The 18,989-nt window shown below is 44.3% G+C and overlaps 1 protein-coding gene across 1 annotated transcript; it reads right to left on the bottom strand.

Moving 5' to 3' along the window:
* Nucleotides 1–14,323: 14,323 nt before the first annotated feature.
* On the bottom strand, nucleotides 14,324–17,290 carry LOC133042783 (zinc finger protein 200-like). The gene is given in 2 exon segments (XM_061123712.1): nucleotides 14,324–16,808; nucleotides 16,810–17,290. Coding segments are annotated over 2 exon segments (1,197 nt in total). The 5' UTR covers nucleotides 17,071–17,290; the 3' UTR covers nucleotides 14,324–15,872.
* Between the last annotated feature and the right edge of the window lie 1,699 nt (nucleotides 17,291–18,989).

Below are 18,989 nucleotides of genomic sequence, written 5' to 3' on the forward strand. Positions count from 1 at the left end.
CCCTTTTGTTTTCCCCTACATCTGTGACTCTATTTCTGTTTTGTAAATAAGTTAATTTTTATCATTTTTTAAAAGAGTCTACATATAAGTGATATCATATGATATATTTAAAAATTTATTTTTTTATTATTTTTGGCTGTGCTGACTCTTCATTGCTGCACGCAGGCTTTCTCTAATTGCGGTGCGTGGGCTTCTCATTGTTGCAGAGCATGGACTCTAGGGTGCACGGGCTTTAGTATTGCAGTGCATGTATCAGTATCTTGGACTTAGTTGCTCTGAGACCAGTGGGATTTTCCTGGACCAGAGAGTGAATCCATGTCCCGTGCGTTAGCAGGGAGATTCTTAACCATTAGACCGCCAGGGAAGTCCCTGATATTTGTTTTTCTCTGTCTGACTTCACTTAGTCACTGTCATACTTCACTTAGTATGATACTCTTCAGGTCCATCCATGTGGCTGCAAATGGCATCATTTTATTCCTTTTAATGACTGAGTAGTATTCCATTATATATACCACATCTTCTTTATTCATTCATCTGTTGATGGACACTTAGGTTGCTCCCATGTCTTGGCTATTGTAAACAGTGTTGCAATGTCAAGTCCTATTTTCTTTAGAATATCTCCTGGGGGATATTCTACTGCCTCTTCTCTTGGCCAGACCCTGATACTACGGGGCCTGGATTTCCACTGTGGCTGCATCCTTTCCTACTCCCTGCTGCCCCATTTCCTGTTGCCAGAGCAGCCCCTCCTGTTACCTATTCTCCTCTGCCTCTCAGTCTGTGGTCAGGGTCCTCCATCTAACCCGCCTGCCCTCCTGCTGGCCCCCACACATGTGGTGTCACCCCAGTGCCTCTCACGGCGAGAATGAGGCCTCTTAGCGTAGATACAGAAAATGGAGTACAGTATATCCCTAAAACACTTCTTTATAAATTGATATGAACTGGAGTCCTTTTGTGAAGAGCAAGCACCCATCCATTTTCTGACAGTGAAGAAAGGACTTATTTATGTTCTTCTCAAGAAGTCAAAAGGACCAAGTCAGGCTGAAACCACTCTGATTTCAAACATAATCCCCCTGCTCATTAAAAATTTGGAGATGTTTGAGTCTGAAATTAAACAAAACAGTTCCCAAAGTACTAACTCCCCTCCCAAAGAAATTCATCCAATTTTACCAGCTCAGAGGAGGATATTAAAGATCCTAACATTAAAAAAAAAGAGTAATAATTCTAACATCGCTCAGGTGCCAATTCCAGATGGTGAGAATGAAAGATTATTAAAAGTGAAAAAAACCCCAAACAAGTGATCATTAAATGACAAGAGGATGACATAATGGCTTTGGGCTTTCGTGTGAGTTTTATATGGGAGGATAAGGATAATTTCCAGCTGTGTAGCTGGGTGAGGCTTCCCCTGGAATGACCAAAATTTCCCACTTATCTGCAAGTCAGTTCCATGAGAAAGATATTAGATTTATTTCTATTTCCAACAGCAGATGTATTTTTAAAATGTCTTTGGGGCCAGTTCCTCATTTCCTCACTGAGAGTCTTTTCTTACAGTAACATCCCAGGACTCCCTGGAGCATCAGAGCTCAGGACACCCCAAAGTAAACTCCCCGTGTTACTTCCTGCCATGCAAACCACCCCCAATCCTCAGGCTCTGGGGCCCTTTCCCCTGGGACCAGTGCAGAGGAGGGTGAGGGCTTCCAGCTGGAGACCGTGGACGACTCAGCCCACAGAGTCATGGATGTGAGGGAAGTGAGTATTGGTTTGTTCTCAGCACGTCAGTCAGCACCCTCTCCTCCAACACGCATTTCTTCGTCCTTCCAAAACTTTCGGCAAGCTCTTGGGGTAAGGCGGGAGGAGACTTTATGGATGCAGTCCGGAAGCTAACACATGAGGCACTTGTTATCTAATCTGAATGGTATTTGGGGCTTGAACAAAGTATAATTGTTTAGACTTTAAACTGCCAAAAAAAATCTTCAATACAGATATTAAGTAGGATCATAGCATCCTTGTAAGGGCTATTACAGAATATGAATTGAGTGGAATATTTGTAATTCATTGATTCATTTGGTAAACTTTTATCAAGACTTACACATGCCAGGCATGTACCTCAGTACTGGAAATGGGGGGAATTTAGTAGTTATTTAGATGCATACGTGTGCACACACATACTCAATATTCACATCACAAAATCTTTTGACACCTGGGTACTGTTGACCTGAAGTACCAGCTGCGGTTACTTGTTTTTGCTTCAGTTACCCAATTTCCTTATTTACCTTCCCCTCTGGTTTAGTTTGGTGTCGCCACTGTGTAAGAAGAGGCTTAGATGTTGGGAGAGAGGTGGAAAGAGATATGTGTATTTGGTGTAAGACATTCGTGTGCACAGCTGAGCCGCTGATGTAATGAGATGACATCCGGTCTGCAAGCTGAATGAGAAGGAAGAGAGAAGGGATTTACAAGCTGGCTGAATAATTAAAGATTTGTTTAACTGTCACCAGGATTCCATTTCATGGTTTTGTTTTTATAATTAAAATTATTTCACCACGGGGTTAAAACCTTATATCTCAAGTGTCACCCAAAAGCATATTTTTGTGATTGAGTTGATCTGGAAAGCATTTGAAACACAAGGTTTACCAAGGAAATAATAAAATGCAGACATAATAAATACAAAGGGGCAAACTCAAGGTGGCTGATTAGCATGGAAAGATTATTGAACTGTGCAGTGAAATATGGGGTAATCTGGTGGACATGGTTTATGGGGAGACATTTTAAAACACAGGGTGTTTTAAAATAAGTAAAACCCAGCTTTGATTAGTGTGTGTACTTTTGGTAACAGGATACATAGTCTTGAAAAAATATTGGCGTCCCCTTTGAGGTATAATGGTTTAGCATAGATTTTTCATTTGAAATTAGTGTTTACTTTCAGCCAGAGCAAACTCCCAGATGTTTTTTCCATTAAGTTGTGTGTTTAACTTGAAGCCATAATTACAGAGCACTTTGCAATGTGTGGAGTGCTATTGCCCATCTCTGAAGCCTATACTAATATTAATAACTACCATTCATTAAGGGTTTGTCTTATGCCCAACCCTGTGTTAAGCATTTTGCAAACCCATTTAATCCTGAGGAAAACCTGTGGGTATTATTATGTCCATTTTACAAATTAGGAGCCTGCTACCCAATGAAGTTAACAAGTCCCCTGCCCAAGTTTCTGGAAAGGCAGAGCTGGGATCCTGGGCAGGTGCATCTGAATCCAGAGCCTGGAGCTCTGTACCGACTCGGGTCCTGACTGGGGGTAGGGTGTTTGCATGGGGCTCCCTAGGTCTTGCCTCCCCAGGGTGCCGTGCAGTTGGAAAGAACATGTGGTCCTCCTCTACGCCAGCAGCCAGCACCTCAGTTTCACGTTCTGTAAAATGGAGGTCATCATTTTAAAAAATTTATTTATTACTGTTTATTTTAACTGAAGTACAGTTGATTTAAAATGTTGCATTAATTTCTGCTACAGCAGAAATTATCTACATATGATTATCTATATATCTATATAAAATAATTATCTATATATCTATATCTATATATAGGACTTCCCTGGTGGCTCAGTGGTAAAGGATTCACCTGCAATGCAGGAGCCACAGGAGATGCAGGTTCAATCCCTGGGTTGAGAAGATCCCCTGGAGGAGGACATGGCAACCCACTCCAGTAATCTTGCCTGGAGAATCCCATGGACAGAAGAGCCTGGTGGACTATGGTCCATGGGGTCACAAAGAGTTGGACATGACTGAAGCAACAGCAAGTGACAGAATAATAATTAATATTGTTATTAATAATGATATATTATTTTCATATTCTTTTCCATTGTGGTTTATCACAGGATACTGAATATAGTTCCCGGTGCTATACGATAGGACCTTGTCATTTATCCATCCAATATATACTAGTTTGCATCTGCTAATCCCAACCTCTGGAGAAGGAAATGGCAACCCACTCCAGTATTCTTGCCTGGAGAATCCCAGGGACAGTGGAGCCTGGTGGGCTGCTGTCCATGGGGTCGCACAGAGTCAGACACTACGGAAGTGACTTAGCAGCAGCAGCAGCAGCAATCCCAATCTCTCTCTCTGTCCCTTCCCCATCTCCCTCCCCCATGCAACTACAAGGCTGTTCTCTATGTCCGTGAGTCCTTTTCTGTTTCTGAGATAAGTTATGAGTCACCCGCTTGTTGTGAATCTGAAGTGAGACAATGAGTAAGAGAATTTTGTAAACTGTGTGGAGCCCTATACATGTGATATCAGTTATACTAATTTTACTGTGACAATATTAATCAGTCAATCCTCACAAACACTGTGAATATAGTTATTATCGCGGTTTTCGAAGGAGGCAGAGTGTTTGGCTGGCTTTTTAAAGTTTAAAACACAGGAATGTGTTTAGGAGTATGTGTTTTGCTGACCCTTCTTCTCTCCTACCTGCAGCTCAGATCAGGGGCCCATGCCTCCCTGTAGATGGAGAATTTCATTTAACTGAAAAACTTCTTGGCCTCTGGAAAGCATTCCTTCCTTTGCAATAACTATTTAAAGGTTTTATTGTCATGGTGGCGCTAGTGGTACAGAATCAACCTGCCAGTGCAGGAGACTTGGGTTTGATCCCTGGGTCTAGAAGATCCTCTGGAGAAGGAAATTGCAACCCACTCCAGTATTCTTGCCAGGAGAATCCTATGAACAGAGGAGCTTGGTGGACTACAGTCCATAGGGTCACAAAGAATTGGACATGACTGGAGTGACTTAGCATGCACACATTGTCATTTGAAGAACTTTCTTTGTGTGTCCACCACTGAACCCCACCCACTTGCATCCTTTTTTCCCTACTAGCCCCAGGGCTTTTAAAGACAGACTTTGGAATTTTTTTTTTTCCTTCCCATCCTGAAAGGTCAAGTGACTCACAGCAGCTGAGAGAGAGTCTAAATGGCTCTAAATGGATGGGCGATAGATAAATAAATGATAGGTGGCAGTCCACTCCAGAGATTTCTCTTCTCGTGAGAAGGCCTAATAAGAACCTTCATTCAAAGAGTCTGGTGACTTGCTAAGGCTCTCTTGACTCAGAAGCAGGAGACAAGATACAAAGTACCTTTTCTTGGGACCTACACGCTAAATGAAAGAACCATCTGGAGAAACTTCTGGAAATTCATATGTATTCCATAAATATTTGCTAGGGCCAATCACATGTTAGGGATGCAAAGATGAGCATGACACAGGGCTTGTTTGCAAGATGTTTTTGTACTATTGGGAGGAAAAGACTGGAAGATAAGTGAATGTAAAATTAAGTAGGATATAGAACTCATGTCATAATAAAGATACAACCTATGGGATTAAGAAGAGGCCCAGAGCACATCCCATTGGGGGAAATGAAAAGGACTCCATGACCAAGTTGGGACCTTGGGAACAGAGAGTGGTCCAGGTTGGCAAAAGTGCTGGGTTGTGCAGGGAAGCAATGAGAAACACGATGGGGAGGTGAGTAGTTCAGGTGACATTACGGGCAGTCTTCAGTCTTAGGCCCTTGAGGGAAACCGACAGAAGAGCTGGTCCCTAGAGTCATCTCATTTTCCATCACCTTTTCAGGTCCTTATGTAGGATTATGTTAAACCCACATCTTTTTTTTTTTTTTTTGAGAGGATGAAGATTCTTTTATTTATTTATTTATTTTTTAATATTTTTCCGCCTAAGATTTATTTTTTTTTTTTTACACATTAAAACATTTTATTGTAGTATTATTGAGATGATACGGAAAATTTTAATTGCCTCTGATTATTTTTTTTGTCATTTATTTTATTTTATTTATTTATTTATTTATTTTTTTTATTAGTTGGAGGCCAATCACTTCACAACATTTCAGTGGGTTTTGTCATACATTGATATGAATCAGCCATGGATTTACACGTATTCCCCATCCCGATCCCCGCTCCCACCTCCCTCTCCACCCAATTCCTCTGGGTCTTCCCAGTGCACCAGGCCGGAGCACTTGTCTCATGCATCCCACCTGGGCTGGTGATCTGTTTCACCATAGATAGTATACATGCTGTTCTTTTGAAATATCCCACCCTCACATTCTCCCACAGAGTTCAAAAGTCTGTTCTGTATTTCTGTGTCTCTTTTTCTGTTTTGCATATAGGGTTATCGTTACCATCTTTCTAAATTCCATATATATGTGTTAGTATGCTGTAATGTTCTTTATCTTTCTGGCTTACTTCACTCTGTATAATGGGCTCCAGCTTCATCCATCTCATTAGGACTGGTTCAAATGAATTCTTTTTAACGGCTGAGTAATATTCCATGGTGTATATGTACCACAGCTTCCTTATCCATTCATCTGCTGATGGGCATCTAGGTTGCTTCCATGTCCTGGCTATTATAAACAGTGCTGCGATGAACATTGGGGTGCACTTGTCTCTTTCAGATCTGGTTTCCTCAGTGTGTATGCCCAGAAGTGGGATTGCTGGGTCATATGGCAGTTCTATTTCCAGTTTTTTAAGAAACCTCCACACTGTTTTCCATAGCAGCTGTACTAGTTTGCATTCCCACCAACAGTGTAAGAGGGTTCCCTTTTCTCCACACCCTCTCCAGCATTTATTGCTTGTAGACTTTTGGATAGCAGCCATCCTGACTGGTGTGTAATGGTACCTCATTGTGGTTTTGATTTGCATTTCTCTAATAATGAGTGATGTTGAGCATCTTTTCATGTGTTTGTTAGCCATCTGTATGTCTTCTTTGGAGAAATGTCTGTTTAGTTCTTTGGCCCATTTTTTGATTGGGTCATTTATTTTTCTGGAATTGAGCTTCAGGAGTTGCTTGTATATTTATGAGATTAATCCTTTGTCTGTTTCTTCATTTGCTATTATTTTCTCCCAATCTGAGAAACCCACATCTTTTGAGGGGTGCTTTAATTGGATTCCTTCCACAAAAAGAGCATGACCAAAGCTAATCTTTTCCCTCGGTTATTTTTTCTCCATTTGTTCAACCTACCCTCTCCCAGGGCTCAACATCAGAGCTGTAGGTATGTGATAATTGGCTGTAACCACTGAAGGCAACAGGGCTCCCTGCTCACTTCATCTGAAATCTCTTAATCTTGGTTGCACATCCTGTGAAGATTGGGATGGATCAAGGCTCACTTCAAAACACAGGGAGGAGGTTCCTTACATTATTGCTTCTCAGCTTTGGCTGCATGTTAGAATCCCCCAGGGACATTTAAAAATTCTGGTCCTTTGGCTCCACCTCAGGATAACAGGATGAAAATCCCTGGGGCTGGTCCTGGATGTAGAGGTTTTAAAACTTCCTCTGGTGATTCCAATGTACAGTGAGAGTTAGGAATCACTGCTTTAGGTAATTTCTACCACACAAAAACTCAGCAGTCAAGGAACCTAACATTTCCCTTTTTGACATCTTTTCCTGAACTCAAAGTGGAATGAAGAAGTGTCATCTCTCAGTTCTAAGTGCCTATCCAAGTGTAGTCTAGAGGCAGCTGCCAGCAGCCTTACCACAGGGGGTGACTGAGAAAGCATGTTTGCCCCATGTGGGGACCCAGGAAGGCTAATGTCATGATTGTGACTTTTGACAAAGTGACCTCTAACTTTTCTTCCTAAACACAGTGCTAATGACCAACCTAGACAGCATATTAAAAAGCAGAGACATTACTTTGCCAACAAAGGTCAGTCTAGTCAGTGTTATGGTTTTTCCAGTAGTCATGTATGGATGTGAGAGTTGGACTATAAAGAAAGCTGAGTGCTGAAGAACTGATGCTTTTGAACTGTGTTGTTGGAGAAGACTCTTGAGAGTCCCTTGGACTGCAAGGAGATCCAACCAGTCCATCCTAAAGGAAATCAGTCCCGAATATTCATTGGGGGGACTGATGCTGAAGCCAAAACTCCAATACTTTGGCCACCTGATACGAAGAGCTGACTCATTGGAAAAGACCCTGATGCTGGGAAAGATTGAAGGCAGGAGGAGAAGGGGAAGACAGAGGATGAGATGGTTGGATGGCATCACCGACTCGATGGACATGAATTTGAGTGAACTCCGGGAGTTGGTGATGGACAGGGAAGCCTGGCGTGCTGCAGTCCATGGGGTCACAGAGTCCGACACTACTGAGCGACTGAACTGAACTGAACTGAGTGCACAATGACTTTGGAATCTGCGATGTAAACAGTGTTTCTGAAACCGAGCAGGACCCTGTGGGGTTCCTGGGAGCCTTTCTGTGTCCTTCGTTCTTTGTTCATAGGGAACAGGCTCCAGTCTCCAAGATTTTCCCTGAATCCCAAAGGTCAGAGTCAAACCACTGCTAAGCAGGGAAGGTAGTGGAAGCAGAGACACGGGAGGAGCAGCCAGGAAACAACAGTGTAGCCGTGGGACAGGGTCCTGGTTCTGCCTCAAGGGATGCACATGAAAATATCTTTGAGGCTTTTACAGAACCAAAGGGCTTCCCTGGTGGTCAGACGATAAAGAATCTGCCTGCAATGCAGGAGACCTGCGTTTGATCCCTGAGTCAGGAAGATTTCCTGGAGAAGGGGATGGTAACCCACTCCAGTATTCTTGCCTGGAGAATCCCATGGAGAAGGAGCCTGGCGGGCCACAGCCCATGGGGTTGTAAAGAATTGGACACAACTCAGCAACTAAACAACTACAGGCCACATCACACCCTGATCTTATCAGCAAACGTACCTTTGAACTATTGCTATAAAACTCCTCCCCCAATCCTTCTGTTAGGTAGTGAGAATAGGAAATGTTGTTTCTAAGAACCTGAATTTTTTTTGTCTTGAATTATCTGGATAATTCTTTCATGCATTCCATTCTGTATACAGGTTTCCTTGGATCAAGAAATCCATATCCCTAAATATGAAGCCTCATATTTGGTGTGCATCTGCTCCCTGGGTTGTAAAACGAAGGCAATACATTCACAAATGCTGATTCAGGGGAAGAATCTGGTCCAAAAATCACAAATTGTTTTGGCTTCACAGTTATCGTATGGGACATTATCTTGATACATTAGTAGGCACCACTGATTTATTGGACAAGAACTTGGACAAACTCCGGGAAATGATGGGGGACAGAGAAGCCTGGCATGGTACAGTCCGTGCGGTCGTGAAGAGTTGGATGTGACTTGGCGACTGAACAACAAGTACATGATCAGGCAAGCTATCCCAGGGTAAAGACTATACTTTCCAGGCTCTCCTGCAGCCAGGTGTAGCCAGGTCACTAAATTCTGGCCTATGAGACATAAGTGAAAGTGACATGTGGCATTTCCAGGTTATACACCTCAGAAGGAAGGAGTGTCCCCTCCCCTTCTATCTTCTTGCTGGCTGGACTGAGGATGCCATGAAGTCTCCAGGGATAGGTGGTTGAGAGCAGCTTTCATAAGAGGGAGAAAAATACATTTCTATCTTATTTAAATCAATGTGGTTCTGGGTCTCTGTCACATGTAACTGAACTCATATCCTAACTGATAACAGAGTCCTCAATCTCTTAAGTACCATTACAAAATCTTTCATAGGTACTGGCTCCAGGGGAGGGAAGGGAGTTTGGGACGAAAACTTGACTTGCAGCCCAATGATGTCATGGCCAGCTTTTTTTTTTTTTTGTTAAAAGTGGTCTGATCTGAGTATACCGCAGAGCCAAGGAGAAATGGAACGCAAGAGAACCACGCAGCGCAGAGGGGTCCCTGGAACACAGGTGCGCTGGGTTAGCCACCCTTGGTCATGCTGGAAGCCTTGTCTAAGTGGGACAGAGAAACAAATCAGAAACAAACTATGTCACTGAGGACAAGTGACAGCCACACTGCATTCAATGCATGATTCTAACACTGTGCCATGCACAGTTCATTGGGAAAAATTGGTTTAAAATAAGACCTTAGTTATGTCTATATGTTCAAAGTGTCTCCCAAAAGAGTTAGATTTCTGAATTACGTGCACCGGTTGCTTTGCTAAAGTCATAGATTCCAAAGAAACAGAGAAACGTGAAAGGTGTTAAAGTCCAGGGAGCACTTACAGCCGGGCAGTGAATCCCTGACCACTTGTCTCTGTACAGGCTCCCTGAGTAATCCTTGTGGTATCTACTGAGGAGAGAAGCTCAGCTCCATACTTATTGAAGGTTCACTTCATTTTTCCTCGGTCCCAGAGAAGACTGTCTAGCGTCTGGCATGTTTAGGAAAGAAAGTAATGAGCTGTCAGGAAGGGCAGATTAGAAGCAATTGACTGAGTAGTCAGGAAACTCAGCTCTGTTTTTGTGAAGGAGACAAGCTTTCCCATCCTTGGTTCTTCTTTGGAACTTACTTGTGTATTAGCCTCGGGGTAAGGCGTCCAGTCAAGCCTCTGGGGTCATCTAATCCCCTCTCACTGGCTCTAGTTTTCTAGACAAGTAAGAACTGAAGACATTGGATGTATGTTCACATTTCCCTCTCCTGAGCCCCTTTTCTTCCCTTGATTCCAGTGCAAACTCAGATATTTCCAGAGCACCAGGCTTAACAAAACCTGTGCTACGGAATTACATGGAATGTGTTTAATTCCACTCAGCACTATATTTGGTGATACAGTGTGAAGTTTTAAAATAATCGTTTAGCACAGAAATGTAAATGTTCTTGTAAATGTTGCACCTTTCCCAAACGCTTTGGTTGATTCATTGTTAAATGAAAAGCCTTGATTATATTTCTGTTCCTCATTAGCTGCAGGGCAGGGATATTCAGTTTCAGAGCTTTTGGAGGGCTGATTTGATGAGATGGCTCAGAGATATCAGGGGAAAAGACAAGTCCCTCAAGGAGATGGGGTGAAGGAGTGGCTGATTTATTTGGTGCTATAACTGATCCTCAGGGAAGGATGTGGAACTTTTTCAGAAAAAATCTGCTGACTTCAAAGTGTCCTGTTCTCACGGATCATTGATGTTCTCTCAGGTCTACCAGGACTTCCAAGGCACCTTTGTAGGCTCCTGACATGAGCCTCTCCCCCAAAGTGCCAACCTCCATCCAGGGTGTATTGTTATGGTTCTTTCCTCTGTCCCTTCTAAAGGAAGAGTGAGGTGTAGGTTCTGAGAGAGAAAATGGGGATCAGTTAGTTGTGAAGGTGAGGGGAGTGAGGTCTGGGGACCAAAGGAAGAATGAATTAAGAGAAAAGGCAATTTAACGTATGGGTCCACCATTGGCTGGAGAGGGAGAGAGATTTGTAGCTCAACAGCCAGGCAGAGTCTGAAGCAACTGTGGACACCAGGGTCTCCCAGGGAAGGGCCATCCTGGGCAGGGACAAAGAGTTTAGCGTTTTCCATTTTACTAGTTGAGTCCCCCTGGGAATATCTGCTTAGAGTGAGATAAGGACCAGTAGTCCAAAAACCTACTGTGGATTGAGTTCATACTAACTTTCCCAAAGGCTGTGTGTCCGTTGCCTCATTTCAGCCTCATCAAATAGCGTTTCAAGGTGGTGGTGGTGTTCAGTCACTCAGTCATGTCTGACTCTTTGCGACCCCATGGACTGCAGCATGCCAGGCTTCCCTGTCCTTCACCATCTCCCGGAGTTTGCTCAAACTCATGTCCATTGAGTCGGTGATGCCATCCAACCATCTCATCCTCTGTGGTCCCCTTTTCCTCTTGCCTTCAATCTTTCCCAGCATCACTGCATTTTCCAAATGTAGTCAGTTCTTTGCATCAGGTGGCCAAAGGATTGGAGTTTCAGCTTCAGCATCAGTCCTTCCAATGAATATTCAGTATTGATTTCTTTTCAGATTGACTGGTTGGATCTTCTTGCAGTCCAAGGGACTCTTAAGAGTCTTCTCCAACACCACAGTTCAAAAGCATCAATTCTTCGGTGCTCAGCTTTCTTTATGGTCCAACTCTCACATCCACACATGACTACTAGAAAAATCATAGCTTTGACTAGATGGAACTTTTTTGGCAAAGTAATGTCTCTGCTTTTTAATATGCTGTCTAGGTTGGTCATAGCTTTTCTTCCAAGGAGCAAGCATCTTTTAATTTCATGGCTGCAGTCGCCATCTGCAGTGATTTTGGAGCCCAAGGAAATAGAGTCTGTTACTGTTTCCATTGTCACTGTTTCCACTGGCATTTCAAGGTAGTGAGGATGATCTCTCCTTCTCCAAAGGAAACTGATCAGTACAGAATCTTGACTGAAGTTAATGTAGGTTAATTTGCCCATTTCATTCATTCATCCCATAGCTGGGGGTGTACACTTCTAAAAGACACTTGCTCCTTGGAAGAAGAGCTATGACAGACCCTCAGAGGTGCCTCCACTCTCAGGGTGACTGGGAGGGACAGGAGCTCCCAGCCACTGACCTTCTCCCGTGATCCACACACGTATTGTCATTTGCTCTGTGCACCACGATGGGAGAACGGTTGGGTAGTGCTGCTATAAACTGATCCTGAGACCACTCTATATGGTGAAAATGAAAGGTGGGTGAAGAGTACTACTGTTTCCAACGTACAGTCTCATGGTATCTCAGTCTTTCCCAGTTTAATCTGCCTCATTCAGGTGAGCTCAGTGTGGTCCACGTAGATGCTTGGATCATCAGCGTTTCTCTCATCCCCTCTTCTTCAGTGCTACGTGGTTGCCAGTGTATAGGTGTGCAGTCCATTGGCCCAAATAGACTAGATCCTTGCTGGCTTTGAATGAGACGTCTTGGCCTGCTTGTCTCTGGGTATCTGCTTCTGTCCTCACTGAATCCACTGCTGGGTCACGTGCTAACATCAGTGGTGGCTTTTGCTTCAGGTCTCAAGGTCCTTGCTCTTGGGAGTCTCATCACCCCAAGTCCAGGCCTCTTCAGTCCTTCTTACCTTTTCTGTGACTCCAGCCAGGGTGCATGGGGACTTCTGGAGTGCCTGCAAATTCTAGACTAGCTGTGGAGAACCACGAGGGCCATCTCAGTCTCTCTGTCTAGCCCTCTTCCTGTATCACCCTTAGACTCAACCAGATAAGACCTCTGTCCTGGGCCCCACACTCTGGAGGGCACCCCACTGGCTGCACCTCTTCCCACCAGAAGGAGCCCAGGGGCCAAAAAACATGTTCTTTCTCTAGACTACATTTTTGGTACCCAGGTCCTTGAAAATTCCTGTGCAAACAGTTCAGAGACCGCTTCCAGTGCCTTACATGCCTATTCCCAGGCCACTAGTGTTACAAAGCTGGGCCCATGAATGACCAAGGGGAAACCTTGGTCTGTGGGGAGATGCATGGATATGTTGGCAACCCCCATTGTGGGGCAGAATGGAGGCAGGGATGGGAAGAAGAAAGGAGTCATGTCAGGGGCCTCTGGCTGCCAACCGACCCCTTCCCCAAGGGTATACCTGCTCCTCCTTCCACCTGGTGCGCCCTGCAGTTGTGCCTGATTGGAGGCGAGGCCTTGCTGGTTGCAATGCTGCTCTGAGAGCTTGCAGTCTCCCTCCATGGTGCTCAGGAAACTGGCCACTTGTCCCAGTCTGCTCTGGTTTCTCCATATGGGTCTGGATCCTTCTACGACCATCAGCAATCCCCTCTCTCTATCTTAGGAATTTTGTGAAAGTGAGGTCTAAGGGCTCTCTCTCTAAGACACAGAGATGGTTCCCTGTCTCCCAGGCTCCCCCCTGCCACCAATAAACATGGCCCAAGGACTGTCTTCTGGGCAGACGAATCAGGCTGGGAAACCCTCCTCTCAGTGTCAGGCGCGGGGAGTGCAGCTGAGTGGGGAGCTGGCAGAAAAATGACTCAAGCAAGTTGGTGTCTTCATCACTGTGATCAACAGCAAAGGTCTTTTGATATTGTCAAAACATTTCTTTTTCTTCTCAGCAGAGCCATCAGCTTTGGTGTCCCTCTTTGATTTAAAGGTGCATTATTTTTTTTACTGAGTGATTAGACTGAAGAATTAACGTGGTTCACTCAGCAACGGCCCATTTGAAATGCATGGGTTGTGGCAAACAGTGATGTTTTAGGATATGTATCTTTTTTCCCCAAGGGTCTCAAAGCCCAGGTTTGGGAGATTTTTCTTCCTGTGTCGCAGATAGGAAACAGGCCCAGGGAGGCTGAGCGGGCTGCCTGTGGTGATCCATCAGTGGTCAAAGGGGGTATTCAGTTCCAGTTCTCTTCTTGTTGCTCTGGCCAGTATGATGCTTTTGGGGATTCGTGTAGCACGATCTTTGCCTGTGTTTCTGAGGCAAGTGATCTATTTCTCAGTAACTCATCACAGAGAGGCCCATAATGGATTTACTTCATTTTTTTTTAAAGGGTGGAGCTCATTTCTTCTCCTCCCAAGAGACATGTGTGATGGATGAAATTATCTCGTCAGCTGAATTCTCCCTCTTTTCATTTTTTTTTTTTTTTTATAGATAGTATAATTTTTAATCACAAATTTTAACAGAACTGAGAAATTACTGAAAATTACATTCAGAGAAGTAGCTAGTTTTGCAAATATATAATTAAAAATAACTTTCCTATGCAAGAGCAATAACCAACTAGAAAAATACAATGAAAAAAAAAAAAACTATTTACAAAAACAAAATTTTGTTTTGTGTAGAACTTACCGCAAGAAAATTAGGAAAAACCGTACTCAGAATACTCTAATCAATGGAAGGTAGGTTTCTGGATGGGAACAAAACGTGTAAAGGTAATTTTCCACCATAAGTGTACAGGATTTAGCCTGTTCCAATACAGATACCAATTTAAAACCTAAGGAAATCTAAGAGGAGCAAGACTGATGGAGAATCTGAAAATGACACACCACAGGATTGGTCCTGTGAAGGCACCACTGGCCTTGCTTCTGGCAGACAAGTCAGGAACTGTGGGTACCAGGAAGCCACAGAGAACAAATGTCCACTACAGTGAGGACGCTGGAACCCTATCTCCTGAGGGGTAATGTGAGTGAGCCACTGGAGAGATAATTTCTAAAAGTAAAACACTATGCTTGTGAGGTAGTGACCACCCATTGCCAACGGTCTGATGGGAACTACACACATGGCAAGGTTATTGACCAGCCACAGATCCAAGCCAATGTCCTCCTCCCCCTCTGCAGGATCCTGGGGTTTCCTCCTGGCAGGTTTTCCTGACTCAACAGAGGGACAAAATTCATAAGTTTTTCCAGAAGCGGGGCTGGGTGGCCAGGCTTGAGTGACCCAAACTTCTTCCGGCAAGGCAAAGGCATGAGAGAGCTGTTTGAGCAATTAACAGCTGGACAAAATACAGTAAGAACAGCAGACACTTTTAAATTACACTGTGAAGAGGATTTCTGTAAACGTCTCTTTTCACCACAAACTGCAAGAGTTATTGAAATTGATCATTAGTTTTTAGATCACATACAAATGATGGAATAAGTCTTTGACATTCAGTTGCTGTGTTTTCCTATATTCCAAAGTAAACAATCCCTTTCATCTCTCAAGCTTTCAGGGTATCTTTAGATGGTGATATGAATGGCTGATAGAATCTGTTCTTATTAACAAGTCAGTAGTTTGGTTCTTTTAGGGGAACAGTTTCAAGATAAGGATCTTTACATTATTTCTCAGGTGTGAATTCCTATGTAGGGGGGGAATGGAATATCCTGATACTTTCAGTACACTTGTCAGTCTTCACCTTAAGGTAAGCAGCCCCCAGACTCCTATTTCAAAGCCTTTTTTGGGAAAGGGATCTGTGAGCTGTACATCGTTGCATAAGTTCACAAAAGAAAGCTCTTTAGTCTAAAAAGCCTGGTTGCTAACTGAGGTATAGCCCTTGAGGATGTTTTGTTTCCCCTGCGAATTTTCTAAAAACTTGAGGTTTCGGCAAACTTGAATATTTATCTGATTTTGGCTATAACGAGGTTTTATCTGTATCTTTTCAGACAGCCTGGCAATTCAGAATTATTTATGGAATATTTCAGTTTGAGGTGGTACCATCAGACCTTTCCCTGATGTCACTTCTGTTTTCAGGTTTTACATGCTGAGTGGGTTTTTTCATGCCGGGTGCAGTTCGACAGCCGACCAAATCTTCTCCCACACTTTTTACAACCATATGGCCTCTTGGTCTTGTGACTCTGCAAGTGAACAACAAACTCTCTGTTTTCTGGGAAGGTTTTCCCACATTCTGGACACTTAAATATCTTTTCCCTTATATGGATTCCTTCATGGCGACTTCGATGAGAATTCTGACGGAAGTTTTTCCCACACTGAGAACATGAATAAGGTTTCTCTCCTGTGTGGATTCTCTCATGCTTATTAAGGTTTGTTTTATGATTAAAGCTTTTCCCACAGTGACTGCAGTCATAGGGCTTTTCTCCAGTGTGAGTCCTCTGGTGGGAAATAAGGTAAGAACTCTCATTAAACTGTTTCCCACACAGCGGACAAGTATACCATCTTCTTGTCCTACGATTTCGGGTAAGTGCGATAACATTAATATCCACATATTTTGAGAGTTCCTCTAAAGGAGTATCATTTTCAATGGTAACTAAAAGATTTCTCATTTTCCTTTCCTTTGGAATAGATGTATTTAATCTTTCTTCTTTTTGGCAATCTGGAGACTGCTTAGGGACCATGGCACAATCCATTTCATCACAATCTGAAGACTCTTCTCTATGATCTTCATCCTCTACAGGTTCCGTCTGAAGCTCTTCACCCTCAGGATTATTGCCACTGACCAGTAACATCATCTCCCCAATGCTGTCTTCTTCCATCTCTGAGGTGGGCTGCTGAACAGGATCCAGGCTTACACATTCTTCTTGGGAGTGAAATACATTCAAATCCTCAAAGACCACCAGTTTCTCAGATTCAGATTTCAGACACAGAGATACTGTCTCCTGTTTCTGTTGGGTTCCTTCTCTAGGTAGAAGCGTCACTAAGGGACGAGGTTGCACTGGGGAAAGAGGAAGCTCTATTCTGAAGGTCTGAACTCACATCCTTCACAATAACCAAGGTCTCCTTGATTTTCTGACTGGGTTGGACTAAGCTTGGCTTGGGCAAGAAGGTGAGGAAGTGCTCCAGAACCAGTTGGTGGATGGTCTTGGGTCCACTAGTAGCATCTCGAAGTAGGTCTTGGCCCAGCTTGGAGTTGGGAGGGACTCTCAGTATAAAGGACCGCTTTGGCTTGGGGGGCATAGGGACCACTTTTGCAGCCATCGTGCCTTGAAATAACACACCACACTTGTTTCTGCAGAGCTTCAAGAGCCACCTCTTACTGGAGAAAACCTGTCAGTCAGCTTCTGGGGTTCTGCTGTGCCTGGGCGCACGCTGGGGACAACCCCGGACCCAGACTCAGGGAGAGTCTGGGAAACCAGGCGCGAGAGGCCCAGCCCAACCCTCGCCCTTCGGGGTGTCCTCACTGGCAGCCAGCTATTATTTGTGTCCCTCTTTTCATTTTTGCTGCTGCTGCTGCTGCTAAGTCGCTTCAGTCGTGTCTGACTCTGTGCGACCCCAGAGACAGCAGCCCGCCAGGCTCCCCCGTCCCTGGGATTCTCCAGGCAAGAACACTGGAGTGTGTTGCCATCTCCTTCTCTAATGCATGAAAGTGAAAAGGGAAAGTGAAGCTGCTCAGTCATGTCCGACTCTTAGTGACCCTAAGGACTGCAGCCTACCAGGCTCCTCTGTCCATGGGATTTTCCAGGCAAGAGTACTGGAGTGGGTTGCCATTGCCTTCTTTCATTTTTGAGTGGAGGGCTTTTTAGCTGCACCTGCTTTGACAAAAAAGATTGCCTGTGGTGGTGAAGACCTACGATGCCCTGGAGGGGGCGCAGTGAAGCCAGCAAGTGGCCTTCAGTGATTGTGGGTTTCCATTCCTTGTTGCTCTGGGACCTCAGTCTGTACACCCGTAGAAGTGCTGCATACGAATGGACAGTCGCATTGGTTGAGGAAGTTGGGTTTCCTTTTCACCTTCCCTACAAATGTATGAGGCACAAAGAAGCCCATCTTGGACTTCAGACTGAAGGGCAGCCAGGACAAAGTGTGTGCATGTGTGCCAAGTCGCTTCAGCCATGTCTGACTCTTTGAGACCCCATGGACTGTAGCCCGCCAGGCTCCTCTGTTCATGGGATTCTCCCGGCAAGAATACTGGAGTGGGTTGCGATGCCCTCCTCCAGGGGATCTTCCCAACCCAGGGATCGAAACCTTGTCTCTTACATCTCCTGCAGTGGCAGGCGGGTTCTTTACCACTAGCACCACCTGGGAAGCAAGGTAATTCCAGATTGTGTACCTGTGTGCTGAGTTGCTTCAGTCATGTCCAACTCTTTGGGACCCTATAGACTGTGGTCTACCAAGCTCCTCTGTCCACTGGATTCTCCAGGCAAGAATGCTGGAGTGGGTTGCCGTGCCCTCCTTAAGTGGATTTTATTTGAACGGAGAGAAAATGGAGGCAGAGACTTCCATTCACTAATGGAAGGGAATGATGAGGAATCAGTAGTGGTTCTCATGTTGAATGAACAGAACTTGGACTGGAGGCAGAGCTAAATTTGGAGGGTTGTTAACTGGCAAGCGGACCAGGTGCCATTCTGCACAATGTTCTGTGCCATTCTCGGAACATCTGAGAAATATGGTGCAGAGTAACTCAGGTTTCCGTGTGATGTCTTCCATAACTGGCTGAAGGCAGACTGATTCTGCTCCCACTAAAACAAGCAAGCCCTCGAGTGGAAAGTGAAGACTGACTCCTCACAGTTCATCTCGAGTATCTGCAACACGCATGTGTAAGTTGTGTGTTCCAGCCTTCTGTACCATCAGCCTTGAGTCTAGCTCCTGTTACAATTGTGAGAAGCTGGCATTTGTAGGGAATGGATATTTTGAAGCTCAGTAATGCATGATACGAGCTTCCCAGGTGGTGCTAGTGGTAAAGAACCAGCCTACCAATGCAGGTTAGAAAAAAGAGACGCGGGTTCCATCCCTGGGTCAGAAAGATCCCCTGGAGGAGGACATGGCAACCCAGTCCAGTATTCTGGCCTGGAGAATCCCCATGGACAGAGGAGCCTGGCAGGCTACAGTCCATACAGTAGCAAAAAGTCAGACACAATTGAAATGACTTAGTACACATGCAATACATGATATGGTACTTT

The sequence above is a fragment of the Dama dama genome, chromosome 21, assembly GCF_033118175.1.
Source record: "Dama dama isolate Ldn47 chromosome 21, ASM3311817v1, whole genome shotgun sequence".
Taxonomy (NCBI): domain Eukaryota; kingdom Metazoa; phylum Chordata; class Mammalia; order Artiodactyla; family Cervidae; genus Dama; species Dama dama.